The sequence below is a fragment of the Grampus griseus genome (genome assembly GCF_964374135.1).
Source record: "Grampus griseus genome assembly, chromosome: 3".
In the NCBI taxonomy this organism is placed as follows: Eukaryota; Metazoa; Chordata; class Mammalia; order Artiodactyla; family Delphinidae; genus Grampus; species Grampus griseus.
The window spans coordinates 153,192,816-153,216,680 of record NC_139019.1 but is presented as its reverse complement, the minus strand read 5'-3'; the positions used below and the strand labels follow the sequence as shown (position 1 = coordinate 153,216,680).

Below are 23,865 nucleotides of genomic sequence, written 5' to 3'. Positions count from 1 at the left end.
ATCCTTTCTCCTTCATGTCTGCCCCCTCGTTTTCCTTCTGAAAACCTCCTCCCAAGCCCAATTCACGTGTTTCCTTCTTTGCAGTCTTCCTCAGGTAATATCTTCCGCTGTGCTACGGCTGCACCTCGCACGTCCCTCTAGTCTGCCTTTTATCATTCTCTACTCGTTCAGAAACTTCCTGCACAGCTACTGTCTGCCCTGCCCAGTCTAGAGGCCAAGATACAACACAAACACAGAAGCGGGTAGTTCTGATATCCTATAACTAGCGATCATGGTCATTATCTGTTTATACATCAACCTCCTCCCCAGTACCCCTCCTCCACCTCCCAGACTTAACTACAGTCCATCAAAAACACAGCTTCCACCAAGAACCATCCACCCACTACCCACCTGGGGAGACAGGTAAAGCTGGGTATTTTTTTGCTCCCTCATACAATTTCTGGACCATGACTCTCTCTCTCTCTCATGTCCTAACCCTTGCTCCTTTGAAACCAACCCCTGGCTGTGTCATCTGCAACCTCCCACCACCACTCCTCTTCATCCACTGAAGACTGTCTCCTGTCCTTCTTCCCTTACCTTGACCATCATTCATTCACTCTCCTACCAGTCCTCTTAGTTCCTTGCACCATTGCCCTTCCTTTACACCCGCTCAGAAAAACCAGTCCTGGGTTCGACCCCAGCCTGCCTCTCCCCTTCTATACCTTGAGGAAGGCACTGGATTGAATCTATCTGTGGCACCCAGGCCGAGTGGTCTCCCGAGTGCCTGAGCCCCCACTTTGCTGCTCTCTAGTCTTCTGGCTCCTCGTCACTTCCATTCTCCCCAGTCCCTTGGTCAGACCTCCATTCTGCTCCAACTGCCAGGCTCTCCCCACCCCCACCTTATTTTTTGGCAGATAACCTTACTTACTGTTTCAACAAGGATTAAAAGCCAAGTGGACAGGCACTCTTTCAATGTCTTACCACCCCACCTGCAGACTTCCTTGTCATGAGGGAAGAGTTAGCCCTTTTCCTACCTAAGGCCTGTGCAGTCCTTCCTCCTCCTCAGTCTAACACCGGCTTCCTGCTGTGTGGCTCCAGCCTCTCTGGGCTGTTTCCCGTCAGCAGTTCACTGTGCCCAGTACTCTCTTTTTTGAAAGAAGACTGTCCTTTGAGCATACAACCTCACACTACCCCAGTCTCTTTCCTCTTCACAGAAAAACGTCATCTGCATTTACTCTGCAATTGTCAGCTCACTGCAAATTGTCTTCCACCTCCACTGCTCCACAGAGCCACCAATGAGTTCTTCGTTGCCAAATCATTCTCTCCTGTTCCATCTTCTTTTCCACTAGGCAACATCTCACACTTTGTTCTCCTTTTCAAACACTGTTTTCTTTGGCTCCTCCAACTTCAGCCAAGTGGGGGTGGGGAAAGGGCAATGGGGAGGCCACATTCTCCACATTTCTCTCTCCTTCTCTGCCCTCTGTCCTGTCTCCTTTGTGAGCGCCTCTTCCTCTGCCTGGCCCTCCCCCTTGAGGACAGGTCCCTGGGAAAGAGCCATCTAGATAGTGTTGCCTCCCAGGTCATTATGTCCACCTATTTCCTCCCTGTGCTTCATGGTGACATCTGCTGCTGGGCACCTCCTCACACATGTCCTGCAGGTACCCAAACTCAGCATATACCAAACTGAGCTTGTCATCTTTGTCCAAAGAGCCCGCTTTTCCTTCTCCGTTGTCTGTCTAATTAACGGCACTACCATCCACCCAGTTGCCTGAACCAGAACCCCAGGTGCCATCTGGGAGGACTACATCATGGTGATGGAGAGCAGCGGGCCTTGGAATTGGACCCCAGTTTGAAACCTGGCTCTGCCATATTTGCTGTATGACCTTGGGCAAATCACTTAACTTCTAAGCCTCAGTTTCTTCCTCCATAAAATGAGAATAACCGTAGAACCTAATTCAAGGCTTTTGCAAGAATAAAATGGAGTGATGCACAGAAAGGTTGGGTAGAGTGAACGCTTGGTCAGTGTAGCTGCTGCAGCAGCAGTAGTGGTTGTTGATGTTGATTTCATGACTCATCTCATTCTCTCTCCCCGCCCCGTAACCAAAAGTCCTGGCTGTGCTACCTCCCAAGTAGCTCACACCCTACTGCCACTGCTTAAAAAGCCTTCCGTGGCTGAACATTGCCCTTAGGGTCAAATCCAGGCTCAAGCATGGCCTGCAGGGCTCTTGAGGATCCAGCCCCTGCTTAGCTTTCCAGCTTCATCTCTCAGTCTGCCCCTATTGCCTTCCTGCCCACTCCCCCCCACCAGAAGAAATCTGTGCTCCAGCTGTCCCTCTGAATGTTTGCATTCCCTAAATATTTCGCCTGTTCCCATTTCCCAGCCTTTCTATTTCCTTTTGTCTAGAAAGTGCTTGTCTCACACTTCCCAGGATAATCCTGTTCACCCTTCAGTGCTCAGTGAGATCCTGCCTTCTCTGGCAACCACCTCCTGATGGCCCAGTCTGGGTTCCCAGAGCACTCTGTGCTTTTTTCCCTGTACCTCTTGTCACTGGCACTCAGAATTAAACAGCCTGTTTGCATGTCCGTCTCCCCTGGCAGATTCAAGTCAGTGAGCAGAGACTGTCTCACGCATGGCTGAATTCCTAGTGCCTCATAGAATCACAAGTCAAAAAATGATCATCAAAGGATATTGAAAAACATAAGAACTTCTGAAGATCACCCCTGGGTGTGCTTTCCCAACTCTGCCTCTTAATTAGCATGTAATCTAGGGCCAGTTCCTTATTCTTTCCAAAGATGAGTTTCCTCATCTGTAAATTGAGGATAACGACACAGCAAGGGCAGTTGTGAGGATTAAGTGAGACAACATGGGGAAGTACCAGGCTCATGGTACATAGCAGAAAATGCGTGGTTCTGTGCTTTCTCCTTCTCTCACTACCAAATTATACATGATTCCACGTCACTCCCTCTACACCAGTAGTTTTCAGTCTTTTGTAGAGCAGCAAAACTCTTTTCTGCAATTGAAATCTTCCATGGAACCTCAATTCCTAACAAATAAAAGCAAAGCTGTTCTGGTGCAGAGGAGGAGCAGAGTGAAGGGCCTTCCAGTCCTTTGTCCATCCCCATGGCCTCAGAGCTCTGTAGCATTGAACTCCACGGCACACAGCTGCTCTAGACTGTTTCTCTTCCTCACCTGAGTACCACATTGCCAAGGCACAGCCTTATTAGTGCCCAGGGAAAGGGGCACACACCCACTCAGGTGTCCTCATAATGACCCTCTGACGTATATAGGTTGGCAGTTTTTCTCCCAAATTTGCAAATGGAGATTTTAAGGTTCAGGGAGAATAAGTGATTTGTCCAAGGTCCCACAGTTGTGGAGCTAGTATTTTAAGAGAATAAATAACCCTGGGGCACAGGGTCACCTGTTAAGTTGACATTGAGGTGGTCGCAAGACCTCTTTTCTCGCTTCACTCATCCTGTTTCTCCCTCTCCATTCCCAAATCAGCCTGAAATAGGTGAAATGGTGAAATCATCTGGCTCCTAGCACATGACTACCACTTTGTCCCCGTTGGCTTTTTTTTTTTTTTTTTGCGGTACGCAGGCCTCTCACTGTTGTGGCCTCTCCCGTTGCGGAGCACAGGCTCCGGACGCGCAGGCTCAGTGGCCATGGCTCACGGGCCCAGCCGCTCCACGGCAAGTGGGATCTTCCTGGACCGGGACACGAACCTGTGTCCCCTGCATCGGCAGGTGGCCTCTCAACCACTGCGCCACCAGGGAAGCCCCCCGTTGGCTTTTGACAACTGTCTCCCATCTCCCTCTAAAGGCCTCCTTAGCCTGCTGGTGCCTTGAGGTTAGGCAGAGGGGTGAGCTGACTCAGAGCCCACAGACATGTTTTCGCTCTCCAGATCTGACTCTGTCAATGCTGAATGGCAGGGTCCAGCCTTCCTCAGCCTCCTGGTCCTCACCTGGGCAAAGGGGCTGCTTTTACATCTTGCTGTGGGGGCCACATGTAGCTGTCTGTTGTATGCCACTGGGCATGCTTTAGGCATGGCCTTGATTGCCCGAGGCCAACTAAGCACTGAGTGGCCTTCCTGTGGGAACTTGGCCCTCTCCAATAGCCTCCCTTATGCGCCATCAGGAGGGCACACACATTCCCAGCCACCCAGAGCAGTCTGATCTACCATGGTAGTCTCACAACCCCACATCTTCCTTCTTGAAAGACCTACCTGATGTCATGGCTTTTTTTCCCCTACCACCTGCAGAATTGGAGAGAATGCCTCTGTAGCAGCCATCTTCCTTAATGCATCCCCACGTTGGTCTTCACTCCAGAATTATTGTCCCCATTTTGCAGATGAGTCCACTGAGACTCAGCAAGTGAGTGAGTTGTTTAAGCTTATGCCTGGGAGGCAGATCCTATCCCTTTTGAGTCCTAGCCACCTTAGCTTTTTTAGGCCCTAGAACTGCTACTGGGGCCCTGGATGAACAAGATGTAAAAACCCTATCCTCTGTGGGTATAACTGCCTCCATCCCCAGGATATGTACCTATCTGATTGCATTTCATCCTCATTACTGCAGGGTGAGCAGGCCAGGATTGCCAGGCCCTGCCTCTAGCCAGTTAGTGGCAAAGCTGGGCCAGAGGCAGACATGTCAGGTGTCGCATTGTGCCTGGCAGCTGCCAAGGCCCTGCGGAAACTGCCTCTTGTATTGGCAGGAAAAGGAGAAGGCCCAGTTGGCAGCAGAAGCTCTAAAGCAGGCAAATCGTAGTGTTTCTGGAAGCCGGGAGCTGAGGCCTACCAGGGAGAGGCTCTTGGAGTGGCCCGATCAGGAGCTGGATCGGGTCAACAGCTTTCTGAGCAGCCGTCTACAGGAGATCAAGAACACTGTCAAGGACTCCATCTGCGCCAGCTTCAGTGTGTGTGAGCTCAGCATGAACAGCAATGGCTTCACTAAAGAGGGGGCTGCTGAGCCAGAGCCTCAGAGTCTAGCCCCCTCAAACCTCAATGGCTCCTCAGAGCAACGGCCTGACGTTAACCTTGACCTGTCCCCTTTGACTTTGGGCTCCCCTCAGAACCATATGTTACATGCTCCAGGCGAGCCAGCCCCACCATGGGCAGAAATGAGAAGTCTCCACCCACCATGGACAGAGGTGAGGGGCCCCCCTCCTGGTATCATCCCTGAGAATGGGCTAGTGAGGAGACTCAACACCGTGCCCAACCTGTCCCGGGTGATCTGGGTCAAGACACCCAAGCCAGGTAACCCTAGCTCTGAGGAGCTAAGTGTAAAGGAGGTCCCTGGTTGCGAGCAGGAGCTGCCTGAGCCTGTGGCCTCAGGTGGCAAGCCACGGAAGGGCAAGAGACAGGGTAGTCAGGCCAAGAAGAGCAAGGTGAGCCCAGCTCCCCAGTCCCCAGCCTGCCTTGAGACTCCCAGTGCCAAGGGCCAGACCCCCAGCCCCAAGCAGCCAAGCAAGGCCCCAGAGCCTCCCAGAGTGGACAGCTGTGCCGAGGCTGGAGAAGGGAGCCAGGGGACCCGACCAGGACCAGGCTGGGCTAGCAGCCCCAAAGCTGACAAGGAGAAGGGCAGCTCCTGGCAAAACTGGCCAGGTGAAGCCAAGGCACAGCCTCTGGAGCAGGAGTCTGTGCAGCCCCCAGGCCCAGCAAGGCCACAGAGCTTGCCACAGGGCAAGGCCCGCAGCCGCCGGAGCCGCAACAAGCAGGAGAAGTCAGCCTCCTCCTTGGGTGAGTGCACCAGGAACTGAGTGGCTGACCCCCCCACCCAGCCAGGCCATGGGGTGGAGGGCAGTCCTCACATGTGAGCAGCATTGCCCCAAAAGCATGACCCAGACGCCTGGTTGTGAGCACTGAGCCCTCCTGGCTGTGTCTTCCTAGACGATGTGTTCCTGCCCAAGGACATGGATGGGGTGGAGATGGATGAGACTGACCGGGAGGTGGAGTATTTCAAGAGGTAGGTATGAGGCTGCCTGCTTTCCCGCTCACGGTGGACTCCAGGGCCCCCCCGACACACATACACACTCAAGCCTCAGAAAGGCCTCACCCTCAGCCATGTGCCCTTGGAGGGAGAACTTGTCCAGCCCCTCCTGGCTCTCTCCCACCAGCCTATCTGCTGGGACACAGGTAGCCAGGATGATTTGGCAGGACAGGTCATCTGGGAAGGTGCAAGGGACAGGGAGCAGGAGGCATGTCAGACCCCAAGAACAAGGGCTTTCTCCAGTTTTATTCACCTGCACTTCCTCTGCTCTGCCGGGGATGAGTTTGAGGGGCAGAGGCAAATCAAACACAGTCCATCTAGGTGGGGGGAGAGAGCCATAAACATACAATCCAGTGATAAGTGCTGTCCGAGGAGTAAGGGCATGGGGCTAGGGCCTAGGAATGGCCAAGCTGAGAGGTGGGGTGGCCAGGGCAGCCCTCCCAAAAAAGGTGGTAACCAGGCTGAAACCTGAGGAATAGGAATGAGTGGGCCAAGTAAAATGAAAAGAGTTTGAGGGCAGAAGAAACACATCATCCTTGAAGGAACAGAAGGCATCTCAGTATAGCTAGAGTAAAATACAGGGTGAGGAGGGAGGCTGTATCCTAAGGCATTGTCACTCTCTTTACACATTGTCCCCTGGGCCTGTGGGCATCTCATCCAGGAAGCCCCATACTGCTAGACCCCAACACCTGGGAGCCAGAGGGGTTGTGCAGAGCTGACCTGGTTCCTTTAGTGACCATGACACACAGGTCTAGAAGAGGGTCCAATGGAGAGAGGAGGGAACCTCTGATTGTGCTTCTCTGGCATCTCCCGAACCTAACAGGTTCTGTTTGGATTCTGCAAAGCAAACGCGTCAGAAAGTTGCCGTGAACTGGACCAACTTCAGCCTCAAGAAAACCACTCCCAGCACAGCTCAGTGAGGTATAGAGACCCCCTTCAAGTGTTGCATGCACCCTCTCTTCCCATGCTGTGCCACCTTTTGTGCCCCTGCCAGGCCATTTCATGCTCTGGGGCATAGAGAGTTGGACTAGGTGCTCGGCTGGCCACATCTCTTCTCCTGAGAGCCCTCCTGCTTGTGTTCCTGAAGGGCCCTTCCAGCCCTGCCATCTCCTGGGGTATCACTGCCAGGCCTCTACTTCCCTCACCAGCTGCCTCCCAAAGTGTCCAGGAGGCCATGGGCCTCAGAGGGCTGCCCCCATGCCTGACATTATCAGCCTGAGGGTTGAATCTCGTTTGCCTGGCCTGGCTTCTCCACGCAGGCTACCAAGGTGCTTCCGAGTTGAAGCCATGCGAAAAGGACACAGCCCCAAGGGAACAGTGACAGGGCAGCCACGCTAGACCAAGGCCTTGGAAGTCATTTAGGCATAGAGGAATAGGTGGGCCCTCTTCCCCAAACAGGACAGATTCCACGAGGAAATTGGTAGTGAAACCGCCTCCTGGAAGAAGAGCTTGGCCCCGACCTGGGCTCTGGCCTCCTCTCCCAGTCACCTGCAAGGGTCCTTTTGTCTGAAATATTGACATATCAGATGATGTTCCAGGCTGAAAACTGAGAAGGCAGTGGTGGGCTGGGAACCAAGGGCAAAAGAGATGGCTGTCTGGCAGGTCTTGGTCCTGGGCTTGGGGCTTAATGGCTATGCAGTGCCATAGTTCACCCTAAGATGCGTCCCTGGGGTCAGGCCTTTTCTGGCTGGCAACCACACAGCTGCCTTCAAGGCAACAGGAAGCTGGGGCAAGTGGGCTGAGCTCAGGAACCCCCCAGGAGGATGTCCTCACCTGTCCTCTTCCTCCTCTTTCCAGTGCCAGGGAAACAGACTTCTGGACCCTGGGCTGAGTCCCCGAGTCCCGTTTTGGGTGAGGATCCCCCCACCCTTGACACTGACCTCAGCTTCCCAGGGGCAGCCTTCAGGGCTGGGCTCCCTATGGCACCTTTGTACTACCCCAGAGTCAGGACTGTCCTCAGACTCACCTCATCCCCTCTGCTCTGTGGGCCTGGGCTTCCTGATCCTTTGCCAGACTGATACATCCATGCCCCCAGGAGCTTCTGCTAGGGCTGGGTTGCCCTCCTGCCTTTCTTCACCACTTCTACAAGAACCAGGAGCTACAAGGACCCCAGGCACCTTCATCTGTTGCCCTTCGTGAGAGAAAACGGGTCACACCTCCTCCTACAGCCCAGTGCCCCTGTCATCTAGGAAACCTCATCCAGCCATAATTTTCTCCCACTCCCTCTTGGCTGATCTCTTTCTCAAGACAGGGGATGCTCCCCTCCAGTGAATGCTCTCCTCTGACCTTCTCCACCCTCCTCATAGCGTGATTGTGAGCCCCAAGTGCGTTAAGAAAGCAGTGCTGGCACAGACTCGGGACCCAGCCCGGGCCATGTACCTGGAGCCTGAGGCAGGAGTCTGAGTGCATAGGTGGCCTCTTCACTGTCAACAGGAGCGCAATGCCAGAGGCTGGCCTCTTATTCCACCCTGGCCTACAGCAGAGCATTGTGGGCTCCTCGAGTGTTGTCCACTTTCCTTGAGATTTAGGATGATGTTCACTGGGGCCGGGGCTCTGTCCCCCAACTGTGACTTAACCTTCATCCCCTGCTGGAGGTGATCGTCTGTTCAGTGTTTTCAGCCCAGGGGACAAAAATAGTAGGCAGCTGTTCCTGCCTCCATGGGCACCTGTGGAGACTCAGAGCCAGCATGAGGAGGCTAGGGTGGGAGCCATTGCTCACCGTGTGGCCATGCTCTTCTGTTTTCTCAGCCCCTGCCAGATCAAGCTTCTTCAGGGTGTCCTGAGACCCTGACTGCCAGCTGAAGGTCTACACCTTTTTCCTTCACATCGCCACCCACCTGCCCAAGACCCTCCCTGCCATCCCGGACCAACCAAAAGCTGAATAGATGCCGTGTGTGCTGGGGCCCCTCAGGACCTCTGCAGAACCGCTTCCTGGTGCTACGCAGCCTCCACATTCAGAGCCCGGGGGCTGGGCTGGCCTTTGGGTTTGGGGGCTGATGGTACTGCTGGGCCAACACTGCTTTCTTTGTGTTTGGTATTTTGTTTTACTTGTTTTTTCAATTCTTTTTGATACTGTGAAGATCTTTCCTGCCGAAAGATAAAGCAACATTTGGACACAGAGTTGGTATGTTGGTGGTTCGCTTGTCTGGGTGGGGAGTGAGGGTGAAGGATGTACTCAGAAGCATTGGAGTCCTTCTTAGTCATTAACCTTCTTGAGCATGTGCTACCAGTCAACAGGTTGGCATCGTTTCTGCTTAATTCTCGAAGCAATGCTAAGTGGGACTGTTATTCCATTTTACAGATGTGGAAATTAAAGCTCAGACAAGAAGGTGACTCTACTGAGTTCAGTTTGACCAACTAGGATTAGAGCATAGGCCTGTATGCCAGCAGCATCTGTGCCATTTCACCCATTGGGAGGACTCTGGTATGGAAACCCTGAGCAACCCCTTCCCCACACTGTCTTAGTTTCCCTCCCTCCAAGATGGATGAGTTGGAGGGGTGCAACTTGATCTCTGTGCAGCTGATTTGAGAAGGTATCAGGGGAAGCCTTGAGGACTTTGTGAACTGTGCATCTATAGCCTGGACGATTGGAGTTGTCAGGGGAAGTTGGTGGTAAATGGAGTTTTTATAAATTGGATTTGACTTTACAATGGGAATGGACGTGCAGCCTAAGTAGTTGAGAGTTAGGAGAGTAATGAACTATCTCATCCCCGCCTCCCCACCGTGGATCTGGTTAGTGAATTCAGATTTTAATATAATAGTTTGCTAGAAATGCCTCACACACACTTTTGTCCCGAATCCTCTCCATTTTCCTACTATAACCAACTCTTAGCCTGAGCTCAATGTGTGGAGCGACAGTGGTAGTGGCGACGCAGTCACTAAGAGCCCTTTGTGGAGTGTTGGGAGCAGAATCGGAAACCAGTCCCTCCCTCCTCCAAGGTTGGACACATATATTCTCTCTCTCTCTCTCTCTCTCTCTGTCTCTTGTCTCTCTCTCTCTCTCTCTGTCTCTCTCTCTCCCCCCCCCCCCCCGCCCCAATACAAGCGCTTCCTTTTCCAAAGAGGTAAAACAGCATTAACCATGGGCTCACAGTTCCTGGTCCCTTGGCCAAGCCGCAAGGAAGTGTGGACACTTCTGTGAAACTTTTCTCTGTGTATTTATTACCTGTGCTCCTCTCTCCCTTCAGCTCTTACACTAGGCTCCTGCCTTGCAATTGAATTCTCACAACTATCTAAAATTCTGCTTCATCATTTCAAAGTTGCAGGTCTGATCAAGCAGCCACTTTACATACAGAGAAAGAAGACTTTTGAGAATGGCATTGAGGGCCCTCTAAGCCCGGCCCCTGCCTCTGGCACACTCTCTCCACACCTGATGACCTCAGTCTCCACCTAGGCCTGGCACCCTCGGGGCTTCTGACTTTTGCTCACTTGTTTCCCTCTTCCCAGTTAACACTTTGTTCATGAATTCCACCATAACTTTCACATCCCTTTCTTTCAACTGAGAAGCCACTTTTACCGTGAGAATCAAGTTTGCCCTGCGTTTATGCTAATTCCAAAAGTGGTACCTTTTGTGTCTTAGAGATTTCTTAATCTCAAAACCGGTTATCTGTGTTTGTCTCCTCACCTAATCTGTAAGGTCCTCACAAGCCAGGTTTGTGTCTTGTTCATCTTTTATCTGCTTCGACACTACGCACAATGCCCAGCACATACTCATGTTTAATATATGAAGGAAGAAAACAGCACTGACCCATCACTCGTCTTTAAAAGTTCCCAGTGAAGTTGAAATCACCCTGACAGTCTTGGCCCTGCATGCTCTGGGTCTACCTTAAAGCCTTAGCTCTGACTACCCAACCCCACACGGGCCACGTGATCACTTTGTTCCCTGGGAACTTGCACATGGCCAGAACTTCACTCCTGCTAGACCCTCTATCAGGAAGCCTCTCCCTCTCTTGCATTCCCAGCTCTGAGATTCCACACTTCCTTGTAACTTCAGATGCAGGTCTCCTCGAAGCCTTCTCTGGTTCCCCAGTCACACTCTGAGCTCTGTTACAGCATTTACATTAAATAATCGTTTACATACATATACAGGCCCTCAGTTAAAACCCACCGTCATCATTTTGTTTATCCCTCACCACTCTGAACATAGGCGTCTCACACAGATGAGAACACCAGTCAGAGCGGCAGCGTGTGTTGAGTCACTTTCTCTTCAAGCCCCGCCCTGCCCTCCTTGGCCCGCGCCGGTTAATGGGGGCGGGATAGAGAGCGGGTCGGGATCCCAGCTGGCTGGGTCCCACCGCACCCCGGCCACGAGAGGGCGCAGTGTCCGCTGGCGGGGGCGTGCCGGGTGACGTCACGCCCTGGGCGAGGCTGGGGACCCAGCACACCGCCGTCTTCGGGATCAGCGGTCCCCACGACTCAACCCGACTCGCTTTGCGCCTTCAGCGCGTGCTCCAAGTCCTCCAGCGTCCCACAATGCCTTGCCTGACGCTTTCGCCCTCAGCCCCGGCAACAGCTGCGTAGCCGCCCACAGGGGGCGGAGACGCCACACCGCAAGACAGGGGCTCAGGAGAAAATTTGTCCCTCTGCGCGATCCGGCACTTAGAGGTCGTTGCTAGGCGCCGACGTCCGTTTCTTCACATCTGATTGGATCTCATCATAGGCGAGGCGGGGGTTTTACCGCGGTGCGCATGCGTGCAGCAGAGGATGGAGGAATCGGAACCCGAGCGGAAGGTGGGAGCCAGGTGGGGGTCCGCGCGGGTGGCGAGCGATCGTGAAGTGGGGGGCGGGGGTCCGGGTCTGACTCGTGTGTATCTGCAGCGGGCTCGCACCGACGAGGCGACTGCCACAGGAAGCCGCTCCGAGGCAGACGATGAGGACGACGAGGACTACGTGCCGTACGTGCCGTTGCGACAGCGCCGGCAACTGCTGGTGAGGGCCCCGGCTCGAGGGTGGAACGAGGGCAGGAGATGGGGGTTTGGCGGTGGGATGGGGGGTGGTCCCCGTTCTGCGGAGTAAAGTGTCAAGTACACGGGAGCGTGGTCCCCAGGCAAACGAGGAACTGGCGACCTGATCTGAGGGGTGGGGCAGCTGTGCGCCTCGGGGCACAGAACCCAGTCCCAAAAGCCAGGATCCTGACTCAGGCCTCTGGGCCCGATGCCCCACTGTGCGTTGGGTTCGGCTCTGTGGGGCGCTGGTGGAACCTCAGCTCCAGAAGCTGCTGCAGCGAAGACGCAAGGGAGCTGCGGAAGAGGAGCAGCAGGACAGCGGCAGCGAGGCGAGGGGAGATGAGGACGACATCCCGTTGGGCCCTCAGTCCAACGTCAGCCTCCTGGATCAGCACCAGCACCTCAAAGAGAAGGCTGAAGGTGGGCTGGGCAGCAGGCGGGAGGCTCAGCTTGGTGCACTGCTTTGGTGTCTCTCTGACATCTTCTGCTTGTTTGGTCAGCTCGCAAGGAGTCTGCCAAAGAGAAGCAACTGAAGGAAGAGGAGAAGATCCTGGAGAGTGTGGCTGAGGGTCGAGGTATGGCTGTAGCTAGGGCAGAGAGGAGGTGGACTGAGCCTCCTCCCCCAGTCCTAGGCATGTTATATTTCAAAGGGCCTGGCCTCTGGGAAGCAGGAACCAGCCCTGAGCCACATCTGTTTCCTCAGCCTTGATGTCAGTGAAGGAGATGGCTAAGGGAATCACGTATGACGATCCAATCAAAACTAGGTATGTCTTTCCAGTCTGGAAAGTCAGTCACTCTTACTTCAGACAGTATGTGGTGGAGACTGGCGGGAACACCCCAAAGCCAGCTGTGCCCAGGGGCTCTCTTGACTCTTGCCACCCACCCACAGTTGGACACCACCCCGTTACGTCCTGAGCATGTCTGAAGAGCGGCATGAGCGTGTACGGAAGAAGTACCACATCTTGGTGGAAGGAGATGGTATCCCACCACCCATCAAGAGCTTCAAGGAAATGAAATTTCCTGCAGGTGCCTGGGAGCTGGGAGCAACACCACATTTTGATAGGGAAATATCTGCAAGGTTGCAGCCTAGCCCTCACCAAGCCCAGCAACTGCAGCATTGGGTCTAGTCAGTGGGGATGAGGGATTTGAGAAGGAGAGATTTATCTTTATTCTCCTTTTTCAGTTGTTGCAACTGTTCATATTTACCAATTTCTGTCATTAGGGAGCTTTGGTGGGCAAGTAATGACGGCCTTAAACAGACCTGGGTGTGAATCCTGCCTCTGCTTAACCTAGAGGCCTTGGACAAGTCTGCGTGTTTGTTTTTCTTTCTTTTTTTCTTTCTGGGTCTTAGTTTCATCATTTGTAACGTGAAGGACATAGTGCCAACTTTTTGGCTTTGGGGGCTTGTTGGAGTACCTATGAGACACAAGGATGATGCCAGTGTTGTTTTCTGTAGCCATCCTGAGAGGCCTGAAGAAGAAGGGCATCCACCACCCAACACCCATTCAGATCCAGGGAATTCCCACCATGTGAGTGTGAACCTGGTGGCCCTGGGGAGGAGTGGTTGCTAGATGAGAAGTAGTCCCTGTATTCCAGTGAACCTGACCCTCAGGCCTCTCTTCTCTCACCAGTCTGTCTGGCCGTGACATGATAGGCATAGCCTTCACGGGTTCAGGCAAGACACTGGTGTTCACTTTGCCGGTCATCATGTTCTGCCTGGAGCAAGAGAAGAGGTTACCTTTCTCTAAGCGTGAAGGGCCCTATGGACTCATTATCTGCCCCTCGGTAAGAAAGCCTGGCCTGGAGGACAGGGTGCAGATGGGGCCACCTTCTGGTGCCAGCCACTGCCCCTGTACCTGCAGCGGGAGCTGGCCCGGCAGACCCACGGCATCCTGGAGTATTACTGCCGCCTGCTGCAGGAGGACAGCTCTCCACTCCTGCGCTGTGCTCTCTGCATCGGGGGCATGTCCGTCAAAGAGCAGATGGAGACCATCCGACAGTGAGTATAGGCACCCCCGCCCCAAGGGCTTCCCCAAAGTCGCTGCCTAGACAAGCTAAAGAACACTTTGCTTTAGCCACTCGACAGATCCTTGCAGAGGCCTCTCATGGGCCCAGCCCTCAATGAGCCCCAGTCTAATGGGGAGGTTGGTTGGGGTGGGACAGAGGGATGTGGTGAGGTACTGTGGGAACACAGCAGATGGAACGGGGGCATCTGGGAGGTCAAAGAGCTGGAGCATTCCAGGCAGAAGGCAAAGAGGTGGGGGCCCCGGGGTGTCCAGGAAGGTCAGGGTTGTTCAGTGTGACCCATTGAGGAGGCTGAGGCTCTGGGGCATGGCTGGACCTGTGCCCTTTCCACACAGTGCAGTTCCCAACAGACATCACTAGATGTCCAGGGTTACAGACAGACCAAACCCAGTTCCTGTTTCATAGGCATTGCTAGTCAGGGAGGTTGCAGACATGGAAAAGATGAGCTCATTGTACTACGAAAGTGAGCCTTTGAGGTCTACAAAGGGAGCTGTGGGAGCACAGGCTGAGCCCTATCTGAAGATTTAGGACCGTCCTCCTGGGGGCAAGAGGAGTGACCTGGGGGAAGGGTGTGTGGGGCCGAGGTGACCACATGGCTCGGGTAGAGCAGTGGAACAGAGTGGTGGTCGAGAAGGTTGCAGCGCTCTCCAGGAGAGCTCTTGTCCATAGAGCAAGGTGGTGACAGTGACAAGGAGCGTCAGGTGAGGAGAGATAGGAAAGAGGCTGGAGGACAGAACAAGGTGGAGTGCCGGCCTCTAGGTAGGGCTTAGCAGGTGGCCCTGCTGTCAGTGTCCCTCCTTGGTCCCCAGTGGTGTGCACATGATGGTGGCCACCCCTGGGCGCCTCATGGATCTGCTACAGAAGAAGATGGTCAGCCTGGATATCTGTCGTTACCTGGCCCTGGACGAGGCTGACCGCATGATCGACATGGGTTTCGAGGGTGACATCCGTACCATCTTCTCCTACTTCAAGGTGCCCTTCCCCACCTGGCCGGGACGCTCCTGCCACCTTCCCCCTACACACCACATTCAACTCTGGAGGGCCCTAAGGCCCTGTGCTGCCCACCCACTGTCCCAGCCCCTCAGGCTCCCCAGGCCCCACGTGCCCTCAGCCCCAGCCTTCTTCTTCCTTAGGGCCAGCGACAGACTCTACTCTTTAGTGCCACCATGCCTAAGAAGATTCAGAACTTTGCCAAGAGCGCCCTGGTAAAGCCTGTCACGATCAATGTGGGGCGTGCCGGGGCTGCCAGCCTGGATGTCATCCAGGTGGGCAAGCACTCCTGATGGGCAGTCTCACCTGTGAGGGCTGGATCTGGCGAGGCTCCCTTAGCTGATCGGAGCCGGGTGGGGGGCCACCTTGTGGGCACTAGGGGTTTCATTCACAGCCACAGCCCTTAGCAGGAAGCCTTCTCATGGTACCCAGCCCTTGGCAAGAGGCTCTCTGGTCACCTCCTAGCCAGGACTGGGGGCCCATCCTCTGTGGCAGGGCCATGGCTGGTGAGCCTGTTCTCAGGACCACCTAACCTGATCCTGGTGGTGGCAGGAAGTGGAATATGTGAAGGAGGAAGCCAAGATGGTGTACCTGCTTGAGTGCCTGCAGAAGACACCGCCGCCCGTGAGTGCTGCCAGCCAGGCTAGCCCAGGGGCAGCATGCTGGCGGAAGGTTGCGGGGGTGCCCAGGAGTCAGCCCCTGTGACTGGAGTTGGCTTTCCTGGACAGGTGCTCATCTTTGCAGAGAAGAAAGCAGATGTGGACGCCATCCATGAGTACCTGCTCCTCAAGGGGGTTGAGGCTGTGGCCATCCATGGGGGCAAAGGTTAGCGTGGCACGTGCATAGGCATGGACCCCGCTGCCATAGCAGCCCCTCATCTTATCCCTTCCCCTACCTGGCCGGCCTGCCACTACTCCCCAGACTCTTGCTGTCGCTCTAATAGCTCCTACCTGACCCTTCCCAGACCAAGAGGAACGAACCAAGGCCATCGAGGCATTCCGGGAGGGCAAGAAGGATGTCCTAGTGGCCACAGACGTAGCCTCCAAGGGCTTGGACTTCCCTGCCATCCAGCACGTCATTAATTATGACATGCCTGAGGAGATCGAGAACTATGGTGGGCTGTTCGGGGGGCTGGGGTTGCGGCCTAGGTCCCAGCCCCTGGGCAGTGGGCCAGATGCTCTGTTCCCTCTCTCTGCAGTGCACCGTATCGGCCGCACTGGGCGCTCAGGAAACACAGGCATTGCCACTACCTTCATCAACAAGGCCTGTGGTGAGTCTGCCACCAGGGCCACCTTTGGCTGTCCCCTGGGTCCTCCACCTATGACCAGCCAGGTCCTGGCTACAGGGCCCAGGGCTGGACCTGATGGTTCCCCGCCACCCCCACAGATGAGTCGGTGCTGATGGATCTCAAAGCCCTGCTGCTGGAGGCCAAGCAGAAGGTTCCACCCGTGCTGCAAGTACTGCACTGCGGGGACGAGTCCATGCTGGACATTGGAGGTGACACGGGGTGGGAGACACTAGTCCAATGGGGGCGTGATGGGAACACCACGGAACAAGTCCATTCTGCCCCTCAGTGGCCTGGGGGTCTGATGGGGGCCCAGGGTCTGGGGCACAGAGCCTGGCCCCATCACCATGCTGACCCTCCTCCCCCACCCACCGCTACCCCATTCCGCCAGGAGAGCGTGGCTGTGCCTTCTGTGGGGGCCTGGGCCATCGGATCACCGACTGCCCCAAACTCGAGGCTATGCAGACGAAGCAGGTTAGCAACATCGGCCGCAAGGACTACCTGGCCCACAGCTCCATGGACTTCTGAGCTGGCTGTCATCCCTCTTTCTCTCCAAGGGGCCTCCGTCCCTGGGGCTCCAGCCACCTCCCACACACCCCTGCCCCGTGGGCAAGAAGCCAGCATCCTCGGCCCAGCTGGCCTGGGTTGGGCCAGGCTGGACCTGGCTGCCTGTTCCCTGTGCCCCCCAGAATTACTATTTTTGCTCCTCTTTATCCCAGCTGCCATTAAAACACCCGCCTTTTTGGTCTCAGCCTCTGTGTTTTGCCTTCTCTGCCCTGTGCTTCTTGGGCAGGCCTCACCCTCTGACCTCCAGAGCCCCTCTCAGGTAGGGCCTTGGCATCTCCCACCACTACTGCCATACCTGCTGGTACTCAGTTGTGGAAGGAGCTGCCTACCCAGGTTCCCCTCTGGGGGCTTAGGGTATTTCCTCTAGTCTACCTGGATTTATGACTCAGAGAAGAACCACACTGATGGACCAAGGGGAAATGGTTGGTTGGGTCTACTGGTCTTTCTGATTGGCTGTTATAATCTCCAGCCCTGCCCCAGCCTCCCTCTTCCTGTCACTGTGTAAAGGTCCTGGGGCTTCTCCTAAGGCCCTTTAGGAGGAGACTTCCTGCCTCAGGCCCCTTGCCCACACAGGCTCCCAGTAGGGAACCCTGTGCTCTGTTTGCCAAGGGGGCAGCAGATGCCACAGGACTGCCACTCAGGCCACAAGCACCCACTGACCCAGCTCTGTGCCCAGGTATCTGCTGGGCTCAGGACACAAATGAGCCAGGCAGTTGCCCTCTGAGGAGTTCACAGGTGAGTGGGACAGACAGATCAGCCATGAATAAATGTGGGCAGCGGTCACGGGACTGCTGGCAAATGGGCCAGGATTTCAGCATCTTGCAAAGGGTAGACAGAAAAAGCATTGGTGATAGCTCCTCTGTCCAGGCACTTCATGTGCAAAGCCACATGCTTATCCCAGCAGGACAGCAGTTGCTCAAGCCATGTTTGTCACTTGGTGTGTGGCCTAGGGCAAGTTACTTAATGTTTCTGAGCCTTGATTTCCTCATCGCTGAAATGGCAATGAGAATGCAAAGGACATGGTGTCTGAGGCTGCCAGAGCTCAGGGCTGCTTGGGCCACAGTGGGCACAAAGCCAGGTGAATGAGGCCCTTGGAAAAGATTTCCTGCCCGAGAAACTACACACCCCACATGTGACCACCAAACAGTATTCAGCCTGTTTACACATTCCTTCCCAGAGGTGGCACTGAATAAATGAAATGAGGCTGTTCTCAGGATTCAGATTCATATGCAGAGCTCCCATACTGGCCTCCAGGAAGACAAGACTGAAACAGGACTCTAGCAAGAAGCAGAGCTTAAAAAGCCTGTGAGCTCTCCAGGGAACCCGCTGGGGGCGTGCCACCCATGCTCACGTGGCTGGGGCCGTGCCATGAGGGCTGGGGCCTTTGTGCTCTCAGACAGCGTGGGGTGGTCTGGGGAGGCCTCCCAGAGGAAGAAGTCCCAGAGCCCTGAGCAGCACGGTGAGAGGTGCCCTGAAGGGGCCAGGCTGGGGGAGGTGGAGGCCAGAATACCCAGCACCCTGAATGCTGGGCCAAGGAGTCCAAGCTAAACCTCAGGGCACTTGGGAGCCAGGAAGCATTTAGGGAGGGAAGAGACAGGTTGGTTTGGGGTTAGAGAGGGCCCGGTGGGCCCAGGTGGGGACGTGGTTCAAAGGGGAGATGCCAAAGCTGGCAATGGATAGGGGCTGTGAAGACGGAGAGGAGCAAGTGAACATTAGAACTATTTCCAGAATAAAGACAAGCAGACCAACCAGGACTCCAAGGGGGAAAACAAGGAATTTGCCAGTCTGGCTAGAGAAAGGTCCTGGGGTAGGGACCAGTCTGTGGGAATGACAGGCCCCAGGGTACACAACAGCCCCAGGATGGGGGAGGGGTAGGAGCTCCTGATTCGGGAGCCAGCCTGCGGTCAGAGGCTCACACCCAGCTGACCCAGGCAGGCACGGGTCATCTGGTGGTCCAAGGCCCCTGCCTGGCACTAGTGGGTACCTTGGGCCAGCTGGAACCCCAAGGAAGAAATATGTGATGCCCTTCACCCCCAGCCTAGCTCCTTTTCCGAAGACAGGGCTCCCCTCCCCCAACCCTGCAGCTGCCTCTCTGGACAGAGGGAGGGGGAAGTGGCCAGAAGGGGAAGTGTGAGGAGTTCCCCTCCGGCCCGTCACCAGTCTCCTCAGGCCCTCGGAGCGGCGGCCATGGCCATGGAGCCTCTGGAGACACCCATCAAGGACGGCATCCTCTACCAGCAGCACATCAAGTTTGGCAAGGTGGGGACCCTGGCTGCCAGGCAGCTGCCTGGGACAGATGGTGGGCCTCTGCCCCAGCCTTGGACAGCCCACCAGAACCTGGGAGAATGGGGGTAGGAGTCCAGGTGGGGAATCCAACCCAGGTGTGGGGAAGTGGAACAGAGCCCCATTCTCAGCCTGAGCAGGTTGGGCTGAGTGGGCCTTTTCGAGACCCTGCCTCATTTACAGATGGGAAGCCAAGAGCGGGGGGAGCCAAGAATGGAACCCTTGGGGCAGGGCAGAGCTGAGAGGCTGGTTAATCCAACCGCCCTCCATCCCATCTACTAGTGGCACTGTGGCCCCTCGAGAGGGCTGGAGGCTGAGCTGGAGGAGCCCACAAAAGTGGAGCTCCATCCTGCAGAAGAGGGCTCAGCTCCTCCCAGCCCTGTCCTGGGGTAGCAGGCCCTGCACACACACAGCTCAGCTGCAGCTGCTGCCCAGGCAGATAAACCGTCTGTTTCCTTTGCTCGACGCTATTTGCATGTTTCCTTCCTTGCCATCATGAGACTGAGGCCTCCCTCCCGCCCCAGCCCTTGTTCCGTGGCCCAATTGACCTTTTCTTTACAGGGGGTGGGTGCACCAACAAAGCAGTAGTGTCAGGTGGTCTGCTCTGGCCACTAGATACTTTACAGACATTGCCCAGTAGAAGCCCCAGCCCCGTGTTCTCATAATCTTTTGAGAGACGAGGATCCTAGTGCTTATGGGGGGGTCACAGTTAGGAAAGCGTGGGGTGGATTTGAAGCTAGGGCTGACCGACTCCAAGCACAGACGCTTCCTGCTGCCGGGCTGGCTCTGGCAAGGCATCCTCTGTGGCCTGAAGAGCTGCGAGGCAGAGGCCAGCCTAGGTGGCCAGGAGTGTTTGCTAAGTGGCTTGTGCTAGGCTGAGCTGCAGGGAGAACTGCCACCCGAGGGTCATCTCCCCCATCTTCATCTCCTGCAGAAGTCCTGGAGGAAGGTATGGGGTCTACTGTATGCAGGAGGCCCATCAGGCGTGGCACGGCTAGAGAGCTGGGAGGTCCGGGATGGTGGCCTGGGGCCAACAGGTGACAGGTCTGTGGGGCCTGGCCGGAGAGGAGAGCGGCGGGTCATCCGCCTGGCTGACTGCGTATCCGTGCTGCCGGCTGACGGTGAGAGCTGCCCGCGGGACACTGGTGCCTTCCTGCTCACCACCACGGAGCGAAGCCACCTGCTGGCCGCACAGCACCGCCAGTCTTGGATGGCCCCCATTTGCCAGCTGGCCTTCCCGGTGAGCACAGAGTGGGCGGGTAAGGCATCCAGGGGCCAGCCGGGGAGACCAGTTCACTCACACCTTGTTCATCTCCATGCTCATTCACATCTCATCACTCAGCAAGCACCTGCCAAGCACCTAGAAGCCTGGGAAACAGCCCAGAAGCCCACAGAACAAATCTCAGATGGCCATGCATGCTATGGAGAAAATGAGAGGCTGGGTGGGAGCAGGAGTGAGTAGGGGGATGTTAGGATGGTCCAGGAAGGCTTCTCAGGAGAGGAGAGTGCGCCTGAATCCTTGAGGAAAAATAACCCACCAGGCAAAGATCTGAGGAAAGAGTGTCCTAAACACAGGTCTGAGGAGTCCCCTGAACTAAGGGAGCAGCATGGGCAAGGGCCCAGGGAAAAGCTTGATGTTCAAGCAGCAGAAAGGCCAGTGTGGCTGGAAGGTAAGGAGTGAGAGGGGGCCCAGGAAGAGGCAACAGTGGAGAGTCCGGTGGGAGCCAACTGAAACTGCCTTGGGCCACATGTGGAGTTTGGGATTTTATTCTGAGTGTGAGGAGAAGCCTTTGGGGAGTTGGACACAGAAGCTGAGAGTTTTAAAGCTTTACAGGATCCGTGATGGACCAAAAGGAAATGAGTGGCGGTTCCTCAAAAATTAAACATAGAGTTAACATATGACCCAGCAATTCTCCTAGGTGTATACCCAAGAGAACTGAAACAGGTGTCAAAATAAAACTTGTACGAGAATCTTTAGAGCAGCATTGTTCACAATAGCCCAAAGATGCAAACAACGCAAATGTCCATCAACTGATGAATGGATAAACCAAATGCAGTCTATCCATACAACAGAACATTACTTGGCCATAAAAAGGAATGAAGCACTGATACATGCTACAACATGGATGGACCTTGAAAACACGCTAAGTCAGAGAAGCTAGACACTAAGGGCCACACATTTTATGATTCCATTAATGTGAAATACAGAAGAGACAAATCTATAGTGACAGAAAGCAGCTTAGGGGTTGCCAGGGAATGGGGAGAGGGGGGAATGGGAAGTGACAGTTAATGGGTACGGGGCTTCCATTTGGAATGATGATAAAATTCTGAATCATACACTTTAAAATGGTTAAAATGGTAAATTTTATGTTGTATATTTTACCACAATTCTTATAATTAAAAAAAAAAAGGGAAATAAACAGGAGCAAGGAGACCAGTGGAAAGCCATTGCATTTGACCCTGGCCATGGTACCATGGGCCAAGGTGGTCATGATGGAGAGCTCAGGGTCAGAGCCCAAAGGACATGGTGGGAGATGGGGAAAGAGGCCAGAGATGGGAGGAACAAGTGGCCATTCACTCGTGGGTCCCACCCTTGAAGCTCCCACCCCTTTACTGCTCCAAGCTGTCAGGGACACACACAGGCCGGCCCAGTCGCTGGCCAACCTCAAGGGCAATGGACAGCCTCGTTTGTGCCCTCTGCTTTATAGCACTCAGCATCCTCAAGGGGGAGCCGGTGGGGATTGCAGGTGGGGAAATAGGCTCAGAAGGGTGTCCAAGGTCTTGCAGTGTGTCAGGGGCAGAACTGGGACTGGCACTCAAGTCTCTGGGTGCCCTTGCTTGTCATGAACCCCAGAGAAAGGATGTGGGAAGAGGAGTGGATGGGACACTAACCTCTGACCTTGTCCCATTCCCCAGGGCACAGGGGAGAGCTCCCAAGGACCAGGGGAAGCAGAGGCTCCCAAGAAGGGCCTGGTCCAGATGGAGGAGAACTCCATCTACTCCTCCTGGCAGGAAGGTGAGTCGGGGAGGTACAGGGGCAGCCTCAGCCCTAGCACAAACAGGGCTGGGATCTTTCCGGGACCCCCCGGGGGCCTGTGCTTGTGGCCCTCACGGCGCCGTGCCTGCAGTGGGCGAGTTTCCAGTGGTGGTACAGAGGACGGAGGCAGCCGCCCGCTGCCAGCTGAAGGGGCCCTACCTCCTGCTGCTGGGCCAGGACTCCATCCAGCTGAACGAGCCCGCCAGCCCCCAGGCGCTCTACACCTGGCCCTACCGATTCCTGCGCAAGTTCGGCTCCGACAAGGTGAGGTGCTGGGCGGCCGCCCCACTGGTCCCGCAGGGAAGGGTAGCGGTTGGCGGGCGGCCCTCAGCCGCTGACTCCCCGTGCCGCCCGTGCCCAGGGCGTGTTCTCCTTTGAAGCCGGCCGCCGCTGCGACTCGGGCGAGGGCCTCTTCGCCTTCATCAGCCCCCGCTCCCGCGACCTATGCGGGGCCGTAGCCGCCGCCATCGCCCGCCAGCGGGAGCGGCTCCCGGAGACGGCGGGGCCCCAGCCCTGCCCCCTGCCGCGGGCCACCTCCCTGCCCTTGCTGGAGCCTCCGGGGGAGCTGCGGGAGGTGCCCCCGGGGCCCGAGGCGCCCGGCTCCCGGAGGGCGCGCGCGGCCGAGCCCGGGCCCCAGAGCCTGCCCCCTCTGCTGGGCCCCGCAGCCCCGGACGAGCCGGCGCCCGCGCTCTACGCGTCGGTGTGCAAGCGGGCCAGCCGGCTTCCGGACGCCGCCGAGCACCTGTACGAGAACCTGTGCGTGCTGGACGCCGGCCCAGCGCCCGACGTCGGCTGTCCGGAGCAGGAGGGCCCGCGCGGCCGCAGCCCCCTGGCCAGCCACATCTACCACAATAGCCAGGACCTGGGCTGGCCCGGCGCGGCCCATGACAGCAGCCTGGAGGCCCAGTACCGGCGGCTGCTGGAGCTGGAGCTGGCCGACGACGGCGACGAGGCGGGGGGCTGCGCCCGCGCCGGCGCCCACTTGGGCTTCAAGGCCAAGCTGGTGACGCTGCTGAGCCGCGAGCGCAGGAAGGGACCGGCTCCCTGCGACAGGCCCTGACCGAGTATCGTGGCGGCCGGAGGAGAGGAAGGCTCTCTCCCTGGGACAAGAGGGCGGGGGAACAATGGACATCTGCAGACACACCCCCACACTCACTCTAGCCTGGAGGGACAAGGCAGACAGCCTGGGGAGGACCCCTCAGGTGCCCTGCTGGACCCCAGTGTACAGTGTACAGATTTGCTGGTAATAAAGCCTTTTAGTTCTCCTCTCCATCCCACCTTGTGGCCCACAGTCCATACCTCCTCCCTACGGCTCCTTGCAGTGGCTTGCCCGGGTCCACACAGACCCTCAAACACAGGCATTGCAGCAAACACCAGTGCCCTGTGCTGGGTTCCAGGGACACACGTGACCTGGACCTGACCTCTGCCACCAGTAGGCTCAAGTCTCCTGGAGCAGGAGGGTGAGATGCAGGTAATTATGGCTCCACGTGGTCCTGTTCAGCAGAAATAACTCCGACAGTAGGGCAGAGGGAGAAATAAGGCTTGCTGATGGGAGAGGTGCCCCCTGAATTGAGTGTGAAGGGCAGGCAGGGCTTCACCAGGCTGGCAGTGAGCCCTGGAGCTTTCCAGGATGAAGGTGGGCATGGTGGGTGCAGAGAGCAAGGGAAGACCATGGACCTGGAGGGCTCCAAGGGGCTGAGGGAGAGTTGGCCGCACATGAGAGACCTCACCATCCTACAATGAGCTTGGTCTCATCCTCAGTAGAGGGACAT

The 23,865-nt window shown here is 56.0% G+C and overlaps 3 protein-coding genes across 3 annotated transcripts in view; all 3 read left to right on the top strand.

The window, feature by feature from the left end:
- Nucleotides 1–9,079, top strand: part of FAM193B (family with sequence similarity 193 member B) — a gene marked incomplete at its 5' end in the record, with an annotated part of 31,411 nt that extends 22,332 nt beyond the window's left edge. Inside the window, 6 exon segments of the mRNA XM_082650816.1 lie at nt 4,239–4,274; nt 4,276–4,350; nt 4,688–5,711; nt 5,862–5,937; nt 6,785–6,882; nt 8,710–9,079. Of these exon segments, the coding sequence (XP_082506942.1) occupies nt 4,239–4,274; nt 4,276–4,350; nt 4,688–5,711; nt 5,862–5,937; nt 6,785–6,881 (1,308 nt within the window). The 3' untranslated portion in view covers nt 6,882; nt 8,710–9,079.
- Nucleotides 9,080–11,635: 2,556 nt separating this feature from the next.
- On the top strand, nt 11,636–16,939 carry DDX41 (DEAD-box helicase 41). The gene is made up of 17 exons (XM_082651534.1): nt 11,636–11,691; nt 11,779–11,889; nt 12,167–12,326; nt 12,407–12,481; nt 12,610–12,670; nt 12,796–12,932; nt 13,363–13,435; nt 13,538–13,691; nt 13,769–13,905; nt 14,741–14,903; nt 15,065–15,196; nt 15,474–15,545; nt 15,650–15,746; nt 15,886–16,035; nt 16,120–16,191; nt 16,308–16,418; nt 16,598–16,939. The coding sequence occupies exons 1-17, from the start codon at nt 11,665–11,667 to the stop codon at nt 16,732–16,734; spliced, it is 1,869 nt and encodes a 622-aa protein (XP_082507660.1). The 5' UTR covers nt 11,636–11,664; the 3' UTR covers nt 16,735–16,939.
- Nucleotides 16,940–18,209: 1,270 nt separating this feature from the next.
- On the top strand, nt 18,210–23,255 carry DOK3 (docking protein 3). Its single transcript, XM_082651807.1, has 6 exons — nt 18,210–18,232; nt 18,934–19,032; nt 19,991–20,296; nt 21,973–22,072; nt 22,185–22,357; nt 22,455–23,255. Exons 2-6 carry the CDS (start codon nt 18,961–18,963, stop codon nt 23,151–23,153), a joined length of 1,350 nt encoding a protein of 449 aa, XP_082507933.1. The 5' UTR covers nt 18,210–18,232; nt 18,934–18,960; the 3' UTR covers nt 23,154–23,255.
- The last annotated feature ends 610 nt before the right edge of the window (nt 23,256–23,865 follow it).

What these genes read in the sequence shown, in the direction of transcription:
- DDX41 (XM_082651534.1), top strand. Translation starts at nt 11,665, where the DNA reads ATGGAGGAATCGGAACCCGAGCGGAAG. An exon ending in GACAGCGCCGGCAACTGCTG is followed by an intron (nt 11,890 to 12,166) that starts GTGAGGGCCCCG and finishes GTGGAACCTCAG; the next exon opens with CTCCAGAAGCTGCTGCAGCG. An exon ending in GTCCATGCTGGACATTGGAG is followed by an intron (nt 16,419 to 16,597) that starts GTGACACGGGGT and finishes CCATTCCGCCAG; the next exon opens with GAGAGCGTGGCTGTGCCTTC.
- DOK3 (XM_082651807.1), top strand. Translation starts at nt 18,961, where the DNA reads ATGGCCATGGAGCCTCTGGAGACACCCATCAAGGACGGCATCCTCTAC. An exon ending in AGCACATCAAGTTTGGCAAG is followed by an intron (nt 19,033 to 19,990) that starts GTGGGGACCCTG and finishes CATCTCCTGCAG; the next exon opens with AAGTCCTGGAGGAAGGTATG. An exon ending in CTACTCCTCCTGGCAGGAAG is followed by an intron (nt 22,073 to 22,184) that starts GTGAGTCGGGGA and finishes CCGTGCCTGCAG; the next exon opens with TGGGCGAGTTTCCAGTGGTG.